The sequence below is a fragment of the Artemia franciscana genome, chromosome 11 (assembly GCF_032884065.1).
Source record: "Artemia franciscana chromosome 11, ASM3288406v1, whole genome shotgun sequence".
NCBI lineage: Eukaryota > Metazoa > Arthropoda > Branchiopoda > Anostraca > Artemiidae > Artemia > Artemia franciscana.
Window position 1 is genome coordinate 10,026,832 of NC_088873.1, and position 18,749 is coordinate 10,045,580.

Below are 18,749 nucleotides of genomic sequence, written 5' to 3' on the forward strand. Positions count from 1 at the left end.
TCCTCCCATGGCCTTTTTAACAGCCCTCTCCTCAACCCTTGGAGACATCTGGTCAGAATTCTGAAGAGGCCGTTTTATTCACTTTAGTCAAATAACAATGCCTCCAGGACTATAAATTATGCAGGTTTTCAACTGTTTACAGATAGTATTTATTATAGGGAAAGAGAGGTGTGTTTGATCCCAAGTGTTTGAAAAAGCTAAGGGTATCAAGGTGAAACTTTCAAGAAACTTAGAGAGAGATGTTGAACTAAATCAAAAACCACTATCTGCATTCAAATTGTCAGGAAGGTGTGCCTGTGATATCTCCGGAGCGGCTAAGAATATCAAGTGGAAACTTTCAGAGAATTTTGAGGGCGATATTGAACTAAATCAAAACACAAAATTTCTACCCAGGCTGTCAAAAGGTTTTATGTGTGGAATATATTAGGAACAGCCAGGGGGTATCAAGTAGAAACTTTAGTGTTGAGGCAAAATACACTATGTGGGATTTGTGAAGATAGAGCCAGAACAGAAATGGGCCATTAAATTTGGTTATTGTAAGATCTAATGGGCTTTTTAAGAGTCTTAAAGGGTTTGTGGGAATACAGTCCCCCTTCACTGCACGTGGTTCCTACCCAGCCCCAGTGAAATACGATCAAAACATTGAGATAGTCAGTTTGTTTGTGGCCTATTATTTATGCATAAATCTTACTTTGGAAAAGGGGAAATCTTTGATCCTTGGTGTCTAATTAGCTCGAAACTACGAGAGACAATTATTAGCTCGGAGAAATAGCAAGCCAAAATATTAATCCTTAAGCATAAAAACTGAGCAAAAATTTTAGAAATATTCTTCTTCCTAACCGAAAAAAAACCAATATCAATTAAAAAGTACTGGAAATAAATTTTTTTTAAAAGTGTTCTCAAAAAGAAGTTTCTCAGAAAAAAGCAAAGAGCCAAATATAACCAAAGGTAAAGAAAAAAAGGTGAAGAATAGTGCGGAAAAATATAATAATTTATGCTTTAAAACGAGTAATTTATAATTTAATTAATAATTAAACGAGTAATAAGTAATTCATGATTTAAAACGAGCAGAGATCAATATCAATGATAAACAAGACTGCAAACGAAAATAAATTACAATGAATTATGAAGCCCAATTTAAACGAACCAAAAACCTCATAAACAGGAGTGGGGTTAAAGCCCCTAAGCTTTCTAAAGGACAGAGCGTCTCCAGTGCTTGACCGAATTTCGAGCATTTTTTTTTATTCGTCATAGAATCAAACAACCGTTGAACAATAAAAACTATATCACAAGGTTAACTAAGGTTTACAAATAACAATAGTATTACTAATCCCTTTCCTTCCTTTTTAAAATCTCTAGCAGGCTTGATTGTCACTTGCATTTCATTGAAAACTATTTGTATTTTGAACACTTGCTTCTAACTTGAGTCGAGGCACATGTTTTTCAAGCCACCTCGGCGTCAAAGATATATTGGACCACATTCTGTCACTATCTACGATCTACTGTTCGGGGAGGACGATTCCCAGCCACGATTCGTCTCATTTACGTCCATAGCTCCAGATTCCTTATAGAAGCTCCAGGTCTTTTTCCACTGTTGCATTACATGATTTACTTTGGCCTCCTTGCTGTTTCTTCCACTGCGAAGGGGTTTAAATTCAAGGAACTATTGGGTGACGCTTTCACTCAAGCACCCCATAATGCGCCTTGACGACAGTGGATAATGAATGCTCCAGATTACACGTTTGTATTAGAAGGTCGTTGCTTATTCTTCGGCTAGTTTGAGGTGGCAAATGACTCTTAAGTACTTCCAATCAGAGATGTGGAGTGATGCGATCTTCTTCTGCCTTTAGCGGCCTGATTTCACATCTATACAACAAAATGGAGTAGATACACGCCACATAGACTTGAATTTTGATCTTCAGGCTGATCTGTCTTCTGGACTATTACAGATTTCATAGTTGGTTTGCGAAGGGGTTTAAATTCAAGGAACTATTGGGTGACGCTCTCACTCAAGCACCCCATAATGCGCCTTGACGACAGTGGATAATGAATGCTCCAGATTACACGTTTGCATTAGAAGGTCGTTGCTTATTCTTCGGCTAGTTTGAGGTGGCAAATGACTCTTAAGTACTTCCAATCAGAGATGTGGAGTGATGCGATCTTCTTCTGCCTTTAGCGGCCTGATTTCACATCTATACAACAAAATGGAGTAGATACACGCCACATAGACTTGAATTTTGATCTTCAGGCTGATCTGTCTTCTGGACTATTATAGATTTCATAGTTGGTTGAAAGTGCTCCATTCTCTGCTTATTTTATTCAGGATTTTGTTCGAGGCCCATCTTTGATATTAATCAGTGATCTAAGGTATCTAAGTTCTCCTACCTGTTGAAGCTGTTGTCCGTTTATAGAGATTGGCAAATTTGGCACTGTAGGCAGGTGCTTAGTTTTGAGGACGCTAATGGCCAGACTTACCCTGTTCTGACACGGTAGATTGATGCTCTGCTTGGAAAAACAGGGCCGAGGGTCCGATCCCCATCGTAGCAAGGTTGATGACAAGCTTGCTACTTATCCCTGTAAGAAAGACCCAGCAACTGAAACGTCGATTTGATGCCCCCATGCTCAAGCAATGGCTCTGGAGAATCTTTATCCTTTATCCTTTTAATAACCAGAGCTGACAGGATAGCGCTATTACCCGCTCTCTGCAACATATCCATGGCTTGGGAGGGTGGGTGGTCAGCAGGAAGTGTGTCATCGTCTGTTCGGTTAAAATCCCCTAATTTATCACCACTGGTCAGGTCAATTTTGTCTTCCAATCTTACGGAGTTTTAGAAGATGCAATCGATTACAAAGTCAAAGAGGACCAGGGAAGCTAGGCAGCCTTGCCGGGCGTCAGAGGCCATTTTGAACTGCTTGATAGGTTCCCAAACATACATACGTTACTTTGCAAGTTCTTTTAGTAGTCTTAAATCAGGATTACCGTGAATGGGACTCCGTCTTCAAGCATGACTTCTCATAGTAGCGGGCGAAGTACATAGTCGAATGCTGTTATAAAATCAAAAAAAAAATCATAGATATTGTAATGGCTGAACCTTTTTCCCAAAAAATATGAATCTAGATCTAGGGATGCTTTCAAGTTTTTTTGTAAGCGACTTAAGTGTTCCTACCGTGCACCACTTCTTGTTGTTTTTGGCCCATTTTCCGAGCATCTTGTAATTTTAGGCTACTTCTTGTGCTACTACTTTGATTTTTTTTTTTTTACATGAAAGTTTTATATTTTCCAGCACCTGAAGGTTTATTCTCATTTTGGAGTGTGGTGGAAGCTTCCAACCTATTTTTCAACTGGAGATCCATCTCAGCTTTACTTGCTTGGATTTCTAACTCCCGTGTATAATATTTATGCCTGGGGTGTGTACTTTCCCTGGATGACAGTTCCTACTGAAGTATTGCTACAATAAGGTAAGATCAGATTCATTTTTCGACCCAGCATCTCCCCTCTGTATCACGTGCAATCTAGGGCTGAGGAACACCATCTTTGTCTTATAATTAAACAAAGATATATTTTAACAGTGTGGTTTTCGTGTGTCAGTAACATCAACAACAACAAAAGAAGAAACAAAATCAACATAATAACCAAGACTATTGAAAAGAACTAATTAAAATAAACTGATTTTTTAATACATAACGATATTTGTTCCTGGAAGTCTGAGCAATTTCTGATTTATTGCCGTTATAAAAGAAGTAATATTAAGAACATGTTTTAAATAGAGACGAAGACCACGCTGCCTTTCCATATCAAGCAAACACAGCTTAGAAACAATGGGGAAAATTTTTCAAGACGGTGGAATTCAGTTCAGTGAATATTTCAGCCCTATGTCCAAGCACCGTCTTCAGTACAACACCAGAAATATATATATATATATATATATATATATATATATATATATATATATATATATATATATATATATATATATATATATATATATATATATATATAAACTTACATAAAAAAGCGACATTTAAAATTAAATGTGTTTAAGAAAAAAACTTTTTAAAACGGCCTAGTATCCTTACTTCAACGAAGTTCAACCAGGACTCTAAGTTGAGTTGAAGTTCATCAGTTGAGTTCTGGTTTAACTTATTTGAAGCAAGGAGGCTGTTATCTGGCTTTTAGAGGGCTTAGTGGACGTTAGTCCTGCTCTTGTTTGTGGTAATTTCTATTCTTTTTCAGTCTGGCTTAATTGTTTATGATAGTTTCTGTTCGTTTTTGGTCTTATTGAGAAACTTTAAAAAAAATTAAAAATTATTTTTAAAGTTTCTTTCTAAAAATTTTCTTATTTTTTTTAAAGTTTCTTATTTTAAAGATTTTTTAAAAATTAATTTCATTAAAAGGCAACGAACTTAATTAGAACTTTGGCATCACTACTCTGTTTTGTCACACAACAGTGGGATTGAATTGATCACGGCTTTTTTCGGGGGGGGGGGGGGGGGTAGAGGTAAGTGAACTTACGTTTTTCAGTCTGGAGATGCAGAAAATGTATGCTTCTCCAATTCTCACAAAAATAGTAGTGTATACGCTACACTTTTCTATGTATGTCTTTCAACAAGCGGCTTGTCCAGTAAAAATAAACAGAAAATTAAAATTATGGAAAATAAATAATCAAATCAAGAATGGACAATACGAAGAAAAGATAAAAAATTGACTATGACTTACTCGCAGAAGTAATTTAACTGAGTTCCTGTAATATACGGTACAGTCCATGTCTCATCTTCGATTTTTAGTTTCATTTTGGCAACATAATAGCCTCTTTCAACGCTAGGGGGTGTTTCACACTCCAGCGGCTCACAACGTACTTCACCATGGTCCCAGAGTCCTTCTTCAGTGCACATAGGTATATTTCCACTTAATTGATACCCTGGGTCGCAAACATAAACCGGGTTGTCTCCTGGACTATAGGGACTGACTGAAATGATTTTTCCATTTTCTATGGGTAGAGGATTTGAGCAAAATACCTCGACACAACTTGGAGGATCATGACTCCAGCGACCTGTATTAAGGCATGATCTTACCGATAGCCCTGGAAGAAATTGATTTAAATGCATAAAATATCCGTGAATATAGGCTGGCACTAAAAAAAGGCGAAAGCAAAACTTTTTTTTATATAAAAGAGCAAAAAATGAAAAGTGTTTTTACTCATTTTTTTAAGTTTGGATTCGCGCATGTCTTAAAACAGAAGACCATCGTGCAAAACGTCACGAGAAATGTTAGATAATGGTATATAACTTGGAGCACCATGACGGTGCTCCACCGTCAGGTGGAGGATTGATACCCCTCCCCCCACCCCCAAAACTACCAAAAGTCATCATCAATAAAAAAATGAAACCCAAACGAACAGAAATTACAAAAAGTAACCGAGCCAAGCTCGAAAAAAACAAAGACTAACATAAGTAGGGGCGACAACCCCCATGCTTTCTCAAGACAGAACATAATTTGCACTTTACTGAAAAAAAAAAATGACCGTGGATTGTCAGTTTAACATACATATACTGATATTTATTCCTCAAAGTTTTAATAATTTTTATTTATCAAAGTAAAAATGTAAAAACATTTGAAATGTATTCTGTTTTCAGTAAAATTCAAATTATGTTCTGGTCTTGAGAAGGCAGGAGGGTTGTGAGCCTTACTCATGTTAATTTTTGCTCGTTTTGAGTTTGAATCAGTTATTTATTGGGATTTCTACTTATTTTGGGTTTAATTTATTCATTGGTGGTGATTTGTGGTAGTTTTACGCTTGGAAGATTATTTGAATTTAATTTTGCTCATTTTTTGCTCAATGGAGCTCTTTACTTTTCTTTGAAAAACTTGTTTTGCTGAAAAGATTTTTGAAATTAATCTTAAAACAGAAGAGCACCGTACAAAACAACTGGGGAGACGTTTGATAATGGTAATTGGTTGCAGGATATCCCAAGATTAAACCTGTTGACTTTTTGTATCTACATGTAGGTATTACATAAATATAGTTATTAGTTTTTGAATTTAAAAATTTAGTACTACTGAGAGAAGATGAAAATAAACAGTAAAAATTTGAAAAATTCGTATTACAAAAATAAATAATGTGCATTAAAAAGAAATAAATAGACATAAAGTTTTAGCACCACGACTCAGGGTTTCCACTATTTCAAGTTTTTCACAAAATCTTGTAATTCCAGTCCTGAGCTTATGATCTTGGTGAAAATATACAGAATATGAAACATTACTCCTAAAAGTCTTTTAAGTGTGCAAAAATATCATTATATATGCTATTATCATTTAGTAGCTTGAGGCTGTTTTTTAAAACTTGTGAATTTTTAAAAAACTCAGAATTGTGGGATATTGTTAAATTTCCAATGGTGGCCCGGAACTGGATCGCACTTTATGATTATTGTGGAAAACTCGACGAATTGGAAACACAACGGACATGAAAACTCATGAATTGAGTAACGTAACAAATCCCGAGAGAATGAACGAATAAAGGCCTAAGCCAAAGAGTTTAGATAAGCTATAAGCGTGGAAACTGACACTACTGTCAACACAAAATCACCAATGCCATCTAGCGTTTGGCGTCTTTTGAGTTTTTCTAGGTTCTTAATTTTTTTTTTCAGAAGCTGAGATTGAATTTTGAATTTATTGGATACTAATTTATTGAATTTATATTAATCATTAGAAATAAGGTGACAAGGATGAATCAGTGAAGGCAGTTGATTCCCCGCATGATGCCACACCGGCAAGGCTACGTCACAAAAAAGGAAACAGCATCCGGATTCTCCAATGAAACTGATTTTATTGCAAATGATTTATTTTAATTACCAACAAGCTGAAATCCTCCATAGCAAGTATAATAAGCCTCATTTCCAAAAGTAGTTTCTTCGTAGAATACTTCTGCATTTTCTGGAATCTATAAATAAAAGCGAGAATGTATTCAATCAGTATTTTCTAGATCATCAAATCAAAAACACTTTTTCACTCTGCATATTTTTTTGACATAATTTTAGAATGAAAGTTGCAGATGTTTTCCCAATGATAATTCGAATATTCAACCAAGAGATGCTGTAACCCTCCTAATCCAGTTTCTTGCCTACTCGTTGTGCTAAAGATTATAATTAGTATCCATAATATGTCGAAACATAAGAGTAAAGAACTGGGGTGTTTAAGAGGGTGAATATTCCCCTCAAACATATGGTAATTTCACTGAAACAGAAGTATTTTTTAATCAGAAAAAGAATGAGCTTCTTTAGCATATGTCACCAACTTAACTTTGGAAAAAGAGAAAACCATTATTTGTTTTGCAAGGACTAAAGCTATGTAGCTAAGTAAGACAATAGAAAGCTGTCCTCTAATAATGTTTATTGAGCAAATAGACCATGTGGTCATGAAGAGCCGTGGCGTCCAGCATAGTTGTCTTTCCAATCAAAAGACTTAATTTATGATCATAGTCAATACAGGCCTGTCAATAAACTACGTATGCAACATTTTGAAGATGTGCAACTAGAGTGAGAGTGCCCAAGAGTTCATTTTAAATTGCATGAAAACTAGAGTCTCATGTTGAAAAATCATTTCAGAAATGAAATCACCATACCAAAATTATGTAAAGCCAGCTAAAATAACTGATGGACCCCAGCATAATGTTTTGGTACCCAAGTGTTATCTGAAGAAAGAAGTCTTTGACGCTGTCCATCCTCTCGTAAAACTGCAGATTCAGGTAATTTGGCATTTGACAGTCAAAAAGTTCCAGAACATACTTATAACATCTCCTTTCAAAGCCTTGGTCAAACTACAATTTCCTCTGCCAGAATATAAGTAAACCCTTCAGTAGCATTAAGAAGAAGCTTCTCCCGTGACTTTAACTTTAAAGGCAGATATGCATCTGTAGACAGGAGTCTTTTAAGACTTTCCATCCTCCCGTAAAGCTGCACATTCAGGTAATCTGGCATTTGACAGTAAAAAAAATTACAGAATATAATTATAACACCCCTTTCAAAGCCTTTTTCAAACAACAAATTTCCTCTGCCAAAATTTCAGTAAACCCTTCAGTGGCATCAACAAGAAGCTTCTGCTGTAACTTTTTCCTTAGAGGTGGACATACATCTGCAGACAGAAGTCTTTTAAGGGCGTTCATCCCCCGTAAAGCTGCATATTCAGGTAATTTGGCATTTGAAAGTCACAAAGATTTCAGAATATACATCTAGAATACATCAGAATATACATCCCTTTCAAAACCTTTTCCAAACAACAAATTTCCTGCATCAAAATCTCAGTAAACCCTTCAGTAGCATCAAGAAGAAGCTTCTGTTGTGATTTTTGTTTAAAGGTGAGCATGCATTTGGAACAAAGTATTTTTTTCCCCAAGTTTAATCTATAGACCAAATTCTTATAAGGGCGTTCATCCCTCGTAAAGCTGAATATTCAGGTAATTTGGCATTTCAAAATCACAAGGATTCCTTCTATACACTTCAACCGTGATTATTTTTAATTAATTCTTTATAATTAGTTTCATTCTTAATTTCTTTATCTTTCTTTTTTTTACATTATTTCTCATCTTTCATCAGCAATTATCTTCTTTGGCTTTCTAAAAATTCCTAAAAAAGTATCTTTTTATTTTTTCGCATATAACTTTCTGCAGATAGAAATGACTCCGATACCAAGTCTTTTGACAATAATCTAAGTTAAGTCCTGGAATAATAATATTCCAATCATTAATTGAACGACAAGTTTGATCAAAATGACAAGTTGAATGACAACTTTGATTCGATATCAACTTTCCTCATTCTTCAAAATCTTTACGCTTGTTGATTAATTTTATTGTTGTGGATTAATTATATTGTTGAATGATTTGCTGGCTTTAACAAATCCTAAAAACAGTTCTGATAAATTGAACATCGGTGCTGATATTTAGCGATATTTTGGCATATTATATCATATTGATATGCATAAATTGGATCATATTAAAAAGATGTGAAATGTTTGGTAACCTACTTTTGGGACTCCACAATTCACAGGTAGGCAAGTTGGAGGAAAAGGCTGCCAGCTACCCTCCTCTGTACACAAGCGGTCTCCTTCGCCTTCCAGTTCAAATCTAGAAAAATAACGTATATGAATCCTTTTTGGTTCTAGTTTAGTTACTCTCCTCCTCAGAAGAAATACCATATCATTCCCAATAGTGCTTTACTTTAATTTACCCTCCCCCTTAATGGGAAAATATATGGCCCAAGTTATGTATTTTCTATGCATTAAGCCATACGTCATTTTTTCTTCAAATAGATTCAACAGAGAAAAAGGACCATCGACGTGATCAATAAGCACGAAAATGCAAGGAAAATATATAATTTTGGGCGGGGGGTTTATCGGTGAAGTACATCAAACCACTTTGAGGAAAGATATACCTAAGTATTTTGTATTTATTTTTCAAGTCGTTTTCAGAATTATATAGTGTTTCCTTCTAAGGAGGAACAAAGGGAAGCTGGGACCTTTTGTTTTGTTTTTATTAAAAGAAAACTATAGTTTTGGTCATTGATAGTAAAAAAATGGAATAATTGTAGGTAAATTTTTTACTGGGTTCACTACGGAGCTAGCTCACCATATGGCGTGTAAAACATCTTTCGAGATGGTATTTTTTTGGCTTATGTCTTTTTAGTTGCAAATTCTATAATTTATTCTTCAGAAGTTTGGTACACTAGCTCAGCACTTTAATTTTGACGTGAATTGACGCATGCAAGATCAACCAAGAAAACCATTTGAAAGCAACAAATAAACTGAATGACATGACACACCATTAAAAAAAAAATTAGCCCCAGAAAACAATGAATCCTGATCAGATCAAAAGTTATCTCCTTAAGTCAATGGGCTAAGGGACCCAATACAGATCCCTACCGTGCCATTTTCTACAACCTGATTCCCTAAATTATTATGATGTAAGATCTAATTTTTTTGAATTGTTGTTTTATTCAGAAACGTTGAAGATCTATTATGTATGCCTCTAGGGATAACATATCCCCTAAAGCCCTAGAAAAAATGGCCCGAAGTTACGTAAATTAGCCGTTATTCAAAGAAAAAGTTCCTAGAAACTGCTAGCTAGGAATGATCTGAAAAAATCAAAAGACGAATTGAGCTTTTGAGTCTTTAAATTATTTTCAATGCCTCGGGAGTAGCTTACGGTATCAGGTTGAAACTTTTAGGCAGGGTTAAGAGAAGTCAAGTGGATCTCAAAGGGTAAGATGTAGATCAAAAGACACTATGCGTATCTGGGTCATCCAAATTTCTTATCTGGAATATCTCAGTAACAATTTTGAGTATGAAGTTCAGAAACAGTTGGGGAAGGGGAGAAGAAATGAGAAGAAGGAGAGATTATAAGGTAAGGGGAATTCAGATCTTCTGTGAGGAACGGCAAGCGAGCAATTTTAACTTTAGGGAGGGAGGAGAGTTGAATTAAAAGACAGTGTATGTTACCAGGTTATCAAAATGGCGTACCTTCAAGATCTTGGGAACAGATTGAGGTATCAAATTGGAAATATCATCGAGTGTTAAAGGGGAGCAAGTGAAGACTGAACTGTGGCTTGGACGAGTAGTTGAGAGGTAAAATCAAAAGAGACTATATGCATCCAGGTTATCAAAATACAATGTCTGCAATATCCCACAAACAGCGTAGGAGCTGGAGTTTAGTTTCTAAGATAGTCCAGAAGAAATGGGAGAGGGACAAGAGAACTTAAATTTTTGTGCTGAGCGAGGCAACTAAATATTTTTTTTTCTCCGTTCTACCTAAGAATTTCCGTACTACAAGCTGATATAGGACTAAGATTGTGTTTATGGTTAAATAGCGGGGCATACCAAAACGCATTACGTATTGCCAAGCTTCAAAATAGCATATCTGAACATCTTGAGGACGGTTTTAAAACATAGTTGAAACTTTCAGGGAGTTTTTCCTTTTTTTGTTGGAGGGCGGGGCGTGGGAGGATTTAGACCTAGAATTTTAATTTGGCAAAGGGAATAGAGAATAGAGAGAAGGTTAGACACAATTTGTCATACGTCTGCCAGATTCTGGCACTTCACGCCTATGTGGGACTGAAATCTATTAACTGTGAAGTGGTAATGTAAATCGAAAGATACTATATTTAGCCAGTTCAACAAAATAGGGTATCCTTTTCTGAAAAGTTATTAAAAGAGATTTCTCAAGAAAAGCTTGATGTTATGGGGTCAAAAGGACTTTACATTTTGACTTGGGAGAGGGGGCAGTGGTAAATCTTACGACAATATGAATATCCCGGCTATCAAAATAGCATATCCCCACTATCTCAAAACAACTTGGGAAGGGGGAGTTAAAACTTTCAGGTAATGTTGAGTGAGAAGGGGGGGGAGCTTTCAAGGGATCTTCAAATTTTATTATTGGGGGATAGGAGGTTCAAGGATAAAAGTTTTTGACTCCAATCACTCTAATGTATTTGCCCTGCACTTGTGGGGCTAAGTGGACCTCGTGGAGGGACAGTGGTAAATTAAATGAAACTACTTATCTGTATTATCAAAGTGAATCACCTGTACCAACTCAGGAACAATACCTCTCAACATTTTACATATTGGGAAAAAGGACAAGGGTATATCAGTCTCCTATCAGTTCGTCCAAAGGAAAACCCAATTTTTTTCTTGAAAGCTTAAAACTTATATCATTAAGTTATTGTGTTACGGAAACCTTTATGCACAGAAAAAGCTTTAAAAAATTGTTTTGCCCAAGATTGGGTCCAAAACTTTTTCGAGTCGATTATACACTTTTTATTCAGCCCGGGGACTTGAATTTGAATGATTTTACATTCCAGAGTAATGTAATTCCAGAGCAAGGGAGTAAATGACTTGCTGTGCACAAAAACAAGTAGAGGGGGACACTATGTAGAAAACAAGATTGGAATTAATTTTTGTTGCATCGTCTTTCGATGCCCCAAAATAAGTCCAAAATTTTTTTCTTCTCTGATAGGCTCGTAACTTCCAGGGTACTCAGGGAGGACCAGAAGGACTTGAATAAAAAACAAATATTCCGAGGATTTTTTATATCAATGTAATACTTGAAACTAAACAGTTTTTTTTTGTTCTCAGATTGATCTAAACATACAGGACATATATGAAGACAAAGGGACTTTGAAGATAATAAAAACATTGCTTAAGAGTAGCCTAATGAGGACAAAGGCTATCTGAAAAAAATTTCTATTGATTCAATTACACCAGAAATAGGCAAAAATTAGTTTTATCAGCTAGCTGCTTACTGGACATGCATACTGGGTCACACAAACCTAAAAAAAAAAAATTTTAAAAAGGGGTTGTATCGATTCGTGAATCTCTAAAATGGGCAAAATACTGCTTTTTACCAATCAGGGTGGAATTTTCAGGGTAAGTAGACTGGAGCTTAACAATAAATTTTGGAAGGAGAATGTGGTTATATCAACTCTTAGAGTGAAGCAAAAAAAAGAAGTAAATTCAACTGTTCGTAAAACGAACAGAAATCATTCCGTAAATTAGGGGGGAGGGGCTCTTCCTCAACCCTCACTCTTTACGCTAAAATCTTGAAGTTCTTTAAAAATACTTCTAATTCAAATTCACCAGGCCTTGTGTTTGAGTAGTTTTTCTTAAAGAATTGTGACAAAGTGTCAAAGTTTAGCGCAACAAGCGAGGATCGAGAAAGGAACAGACCCTCCCTCATACAAGGAGTAATTTTTATTTTTTCAGTTTTAATATTGCTCTTTACTTTCACTTGAATCATCTAATTTCTGACCGTTTTTCGAATCATACCAGGAAATCCCATTTACTCCTCCCCCTTGAAAAATTCCCCCTGGGAAATTCCCCTCAGACACCTTCCTCCCCGAAAAAATTCTCTTCGTGGAAAATCCCTCCGCAGACAACAAAACCCAAAAATATTTACGCATATTTACCAATAACAAATACTTCGTGTGAATTATATGCAAATTGCTTAACTCACAGCTTTTTCTCCAGGGACTCTGGAGATCATTTCATACCCAAAGGCATAGTTATTGCACCTTTCAACTATGTTGAATCAAATGGCTGTCTTAAAATAGTGATCGAATGTCTGTGGAAAAAAGGGCGTGGGAGAGGGGTTAGCTGCCTTCCAATCGTTGTGGGCACTCAAAATGGGAACAAGAACTTTTTTATTTCCGATCAAACGAGCTCTTTCCCGATCTTTTATGATCACTAGTTCGATGCGATCACCCATAAGGGAAAAACACAAACACATCCCAGATCTTTCTTCTGACGAAAAATGTAAAAATCCATATTTTGTATATAGGAGGTTGAAAACTCTACAGTTGGGTTCTCTGAAATGCTGAATTTGATTTTAATTTTCAAAAATATGGTATGATTTTCATTAGATTGCTTTACTTTTGGGGGTGCAATAAAATGCAATAAAACGAAAATTTATGCTAAAAAGAATTTTATAATGCAACAGAATTAAAAAAACAATTTTACCAAAAAAGGAACATTCTACTTAATTGAAAATTAAGTGGAATTTATCCATTATAAGGTCGTTTATTACGGCTAGGGGTAAGTTTGTGACCTAAAAACTTTTCGAAAACTCTCAATGATTAAACTTTGGAAATCAAAGTTAAGAGACCATCCTTCTTAGGAACAAGCTGATTAAGAGTTCACTGCCCTCCAACAATGTAAACATTGACCGGTGCTAGTATTACCTATCATGGAGGGGCATCATCAGTAGTATTACCAACTCCGGATGTTGATATCAGTAGTCCACATAATTTTTAAGAAATCAGGCATCGTAGAGAGAAACCGGTGACGAGAAATCAGGCAACCGAAGTGAAATTCGATTCCATTCAGATTGACTTAATTTTGTTAAGCTTGATCTTGTTAATCTTAATCTTGTTAATCTTAATCTTGTGAATCCATTTATTTGTTGTCCCACGTTTCACTACAATATACAATTTTGTGTCCTATCATTGATACCTCCTGGTCAAGAACGGTAATTGATAGTAGGTAATTGTACAGTTATAATAATTATATAGGAGGAAAATACCGGTAACGGTAATTGAACGGTTAAATTGATAGTTCACGGTTCGCGGCCATCCTTTCTCAGGGAATAGAACAAAGGCTTAAAATAGCTTATTCTTGCTTTTAAAAAATTTCAGTTGAAATTTTTAGTGTTTTGGCTCTTCAAGATGGAGGCAGATGATACTCTCTTACTTTCTCCCGTGGTTACCTGTGACACTTACCCATCATCACATATATACGAAGCGATGGAGCCATAGATAAAACCGCTCGTCTCCACTGCACCATTTGAAATCTCTTCTGGTGGGCCACAACTTACTATTATGCATGAAGGTGCATCTCCAATCCATGTTCCATTGTTGGAGCAAATTAGAGAGTTTCTTCTAGCTATCGTATAGCCAACGTTGCATTCGTAACTCAGAACGGTGCCAGCAGTAATGCCATCTGTTGGTCCGTCAATTAGATAACCATTGGCAACCCTGCAAAAAGAATCCGATGGAATCACTTGTTGGACAGTAATAAACCTTAATTGGCTGAGCATACTATGGCGTTTTTATTAAAAATGCCACTGCTGTGGCAACATGGCTGGTTAAGGTCCTTGTGGCACAGTGGTTTTGACCTTAGCTTGGTAATACGGGACCCAGAGATCGAATCATGCTGCAGCAATACACTGCAGGGCCGACGCAGGGACCTTAGTAGTCAAGAAGCGTCGTTAATCAGATACAATACAACACATGGCTGGTTAAATGGATGGCAACAAAAGTGCTTTATTGTCCTATCAAAACGCAAGGGATATGCAAGGTATATTCTAAATTTTCACAGGAAATTTTTTGTGAGTTAAAATAAAAAAAAACAACAACAATACAATCTTAAAATAAATATTTTTATCTACAACTAAAATTTTTACAATAATAACTATTAGTAATTTGATTGGTAAATATAAAATAATTAATAACAATAATTCAAATAATAATAACTATTATCAAAATGATTATTTAATTAAAATTTTCTGTTCTAATGTTGTTTTATAAATTTATGTGTACTAATATTACTAGTTGAATAATGTGGCTTCACCTTTGTTCGTAGTACATAAAATCATTTCAACTAGTTTTCGGTTAGAGGCAGGGCCTGCTGAAACATTTTTTCAGGTTCAGGTTCTTTTATTATTTACAATAATTACAACATAAGTGTGACCTACTCGTGGCAGAGAGCATAGCTCGAATGGCACGGAAGTTATAAATGAAAACAACAACATTCTTAAAAAATAAAATAATAATAATAGTAAAAAATAAAACTATTAATAGTAATAATAGTACTCACCAGTTCAAACTCACAATCAAACAACAAACATAAACAAGGAGAAACAAAAACGACTTTAGAACTAACAAGAGGGGCAAATCCATCAAAAAAAGAAAAAAAGAAAAAAAATCGCACAAACGCAAAATAAAACAAGTAATAATAATTTATAATCGATAAAAAAAAAGAAAAAAAAGAGAAGCTAATATTCACTATCAAAAACTTTTTAAATGTCTTCTTTGTACTCCTCGGAGACAACCCCTTAATATTATTTTTATATTTATTGTAATTTATTATCAAACTATACCTCAAAGAAAACCGCGATCGCTCGCATCTGACAAGAGGCCGGTGAATTAGTTTTCTATTTTCTATCTTTAGTCCCAGTCATAATATATTTCTCCACCGTCCCATATCATGAATTAAATCTTCCTCGAAATGAATCAAAGAACTAACTTTCTAAAAGTTACCTCTCTAAAGCAAAAAAACTTCACAATTGGAGGTTATACGGCCTATTCTCAACACCAGAAAGCTATATAGGCAAGCGTTTTTTTTTGTTTTTTTTTTTCTATTTTCCCTACTATATCTGTATTTCTATTCAGTTATATTTCTATTTATCTATCTATCTCTTTCTATTTTTTTACCTCTTTATTTCTATTACTTCTAGTCTTATTAGGCCAGTCTTATTCAAAGGTAGTGGATCTAGCTTAAAAAGAAAAAAAAACCTTTTTGCATTTTTGGATAGTTAATACCTAATTTGTCGAAATCAGAATAATCTCTAAAAATATTTTCCCATTGCAATATCTATTTGACATCATAAAAACAAAAATAGTTGTACTTTTACAGGCGCATCTTTTTGACATGATTTAATTTATTTGACGAAAAACAAATGTATTTGCACTTTCAGAGGCGATTTTGTAAATCCACCATCCATCAACCAGAGGGAGGGTAAAATTTGACAAACATGTTTGTTTTGGCAATTGATTAGTAGTGTATTTATTTATCTATTTATTTTTATGTACGAGTCTAAATTATATTATTTTTTTTTAGGAAACGCGATACTGCCCACAAAAAAGGCAACCGATGGTCATTTTATTATTATTATTATTTTTTTTTCTTTTTTGGTCACGGAGACCACACAGACCGAGGAGAGGACGCGTTTTGTAGGCGATGTTTTTCAATAAAGGAAGAATATGAAAAAAAGAAATATTTGATAGTAGAAGAGGTTAAGCCAAAAAATTAAACTTTAGACCTTAAAAAAAAAAAAAAAAAAAAGCAAACGCCGTAACATTCCAGATTTTGTTCAGCTCTTTACTGTATATATCAATCCCAAGACACATGCACAAACTTTTGAATAAGCTTCTTTTTCAAGAGACGTTTTATTAGTTTGGAAAACAACCCACAAATAGACGTTTAAAACCAACTTTTACAGACTATACGTTGCCACATAAGAATAGTAATAGTAAACAAACGACACAGCTGAGTTGACAAAGGAGGGAGCAAAGGAGGAGGAGCAAAGTTGGGGATGTTTTGGCTGCTAGGATGCAAATTCTCTTTCAGTACTAGATGAACAAGGAGAATAGGAAGCTTGAATCAAACTTAAACCTAAAAAGACAGACAACCAACGTGCACACACGTTTACACAAAATTTCACAGCCAGACGAATAGTCAAAACAATCAAAAAATTCGCATAACATAAAAACGTTCTGGTATCCATTATTCATGAAATAAAAACTTACTCTGGTGGAATTGAGCATGCAATTGGTTGACAAGTCGGGGTCACTTCATCCCAGTTTCCATCCTCTTGGCAAGTAAGAAGGGAGGGGCCGTCTAGCTTGTACCCAGAATCACAACTGAAAGCAATTTTCTCTCCGACGGGAGCTGAAAGATTAGTGTGACATTTTAGTTGGTGGATATTATAGTGGCATACTTTTTGAAATCCAGGCTCAAATCAAGAGCAAATCCCGACACCTTTAAATGAGTGGGAGGAAGTAAAAAAAAGATGTAAGGGAAGCGACAACTTTTATAGGAAAGATGATGCGTGAAGTTTTTAATAGAATGGGGGGGGGGGAACAGGAGTGTGCACAGCTTTGTTAGAGTTGAATTACTTAATACTGCAAAGAGTCAAAGAGTTATCTACTATTAATTTCTAATTAAATTTAGTTCTCAGTGAAATTACAATAGAAAGTGACCTTCTCTCTAAAATAAGGTGTAAGAAGAGAAATGTATTTTTAATTAAAAGGTTCATTAAGTGTAGAGTCATTGGTGATGCTAATTGTAGCATAATAATCAGAAAATATCTTTGTCTAGTAAAGAGAATAATTTGTTATTCATTAAAATTAATTCAGAGATTTTACAATTTTACACTAATTATTAGAATAGAAAATGTCACCCGGTAGGTGCAGTCTCTTCCGTCCTCTGTCTTAAACAAGTTTTTTTCTATTTATTAGTATATTCCGTAAATATTCTTTTAATTCAAGAAGAAACCGCAAAAAACACCTATGAGTCAACTAATCATTAGGGACTTGGTTCAAGTCATTTACCATGTACCAGAAAGGGGACATCTTATTATTATTTTGGGATGTTTCCATGTGGATGGGGCATGGAACATTGGTAAGACCAAATCCCAGAGGCTTCACACCAAAACCTAGGGATACTCTTTCCCAGGGTCATAAGAAAGGGGAAGGAGGAAAAAAAGCTCTTTTGATACGCCCTTCACAAAGCCACTCAACGGGTTGACATGTCCCTACAGTTTCATACCTTTTACCATTAATGGGTCAAAAACTGTAACACAACAGAACATTAACGCAGAAGGATCCTCATCATAATAGCATCTACAAAAGGTTGGAAGACCCAGACATAGAAAAAGGTAACTACAAGTTGATGGAGAGAATTGGCTTACTATTATCAATTAACTGGCCAAGAAACACACTTTTTTTTCAGATTATGAGCGTAAGTTTTGGTAAAAACAACATAAAAAGGCAGGAATAACCAACAACCTTTTCTTATTCAGTGCTAATGGGGTCAGAAATGATGTTGCGTTTGTTACTACACATGGGGAAGCCAAAGGCCATTATAGGCCTAAGGGAAACCCCAGGTGGTAAGGGAGCTTGACATTTGTGAAACATTTGCTCATCAAGTGAAGGTCAGTTTAAAATCAACATTTAAATATAATCAAGGCAGGAATAACCAACAACCCTTTCTTATTCAATGCAGACGGGGAGCAGCAATGACGTTGCGTTTGTTGCTACACGTGGGGAGGTCAAAGGTCTTTGTAGGCCAAAGGGAACCCCCACAAGGTAAAAGAGCTTGGCATTTGTGAAACATTTTCTCCCTATTTGTTCAATAAACTCCTAGGGTTTGCTTTAAACTGAAACAGGTGATCTTTTATTGATAGAAACAGATAGATACAAATGGAATGCAG

At 35.3% G+C, this 18,749-nt stretch overlaps 1 protein-coding gene across 1 annotated transcript in view; it reads right to left on the reverse strand.

Annotated features, from left to right (window-relative positions):
* LOC136033354 (sushi, von Willebrand factor type A, EGF and pentraxin domain-containing protein 1-like) overlaps positions 1 to 18,749 on the reverse strand; it is a 306,644-nt gene that overhangs the window by 85,948 nt on the left and 201,947 nt on the right. The window contains exons 29-33 of the mRNA XM_065714145.1: positions 17,065 to 17,254; positions 14,257 to 14,511; positions 9,017 to 9,116; positions 6,851 to 6,938; positions 4,718 to 5,081 (exon numbers count right to left, since the gene is read on the reverse strand). Of these exons, the coding sequence (XP_065570217.1) occupies positions 4,718 to 5,081; positions 6,851 to 6,938; positions 9,017 to 9,116; positions 14,257 to 14,511; positions 17,065 to 17,254 (997 nt within the window). The remainder of the gene's footprint in view (positions 1 to 4,717; positions 5,082 to 6,850; positions 6,939 to 9,016; positions 9,117 to 14,256; positions 14,512 to 17,064; positions 17,255 to 18,749) is intronic.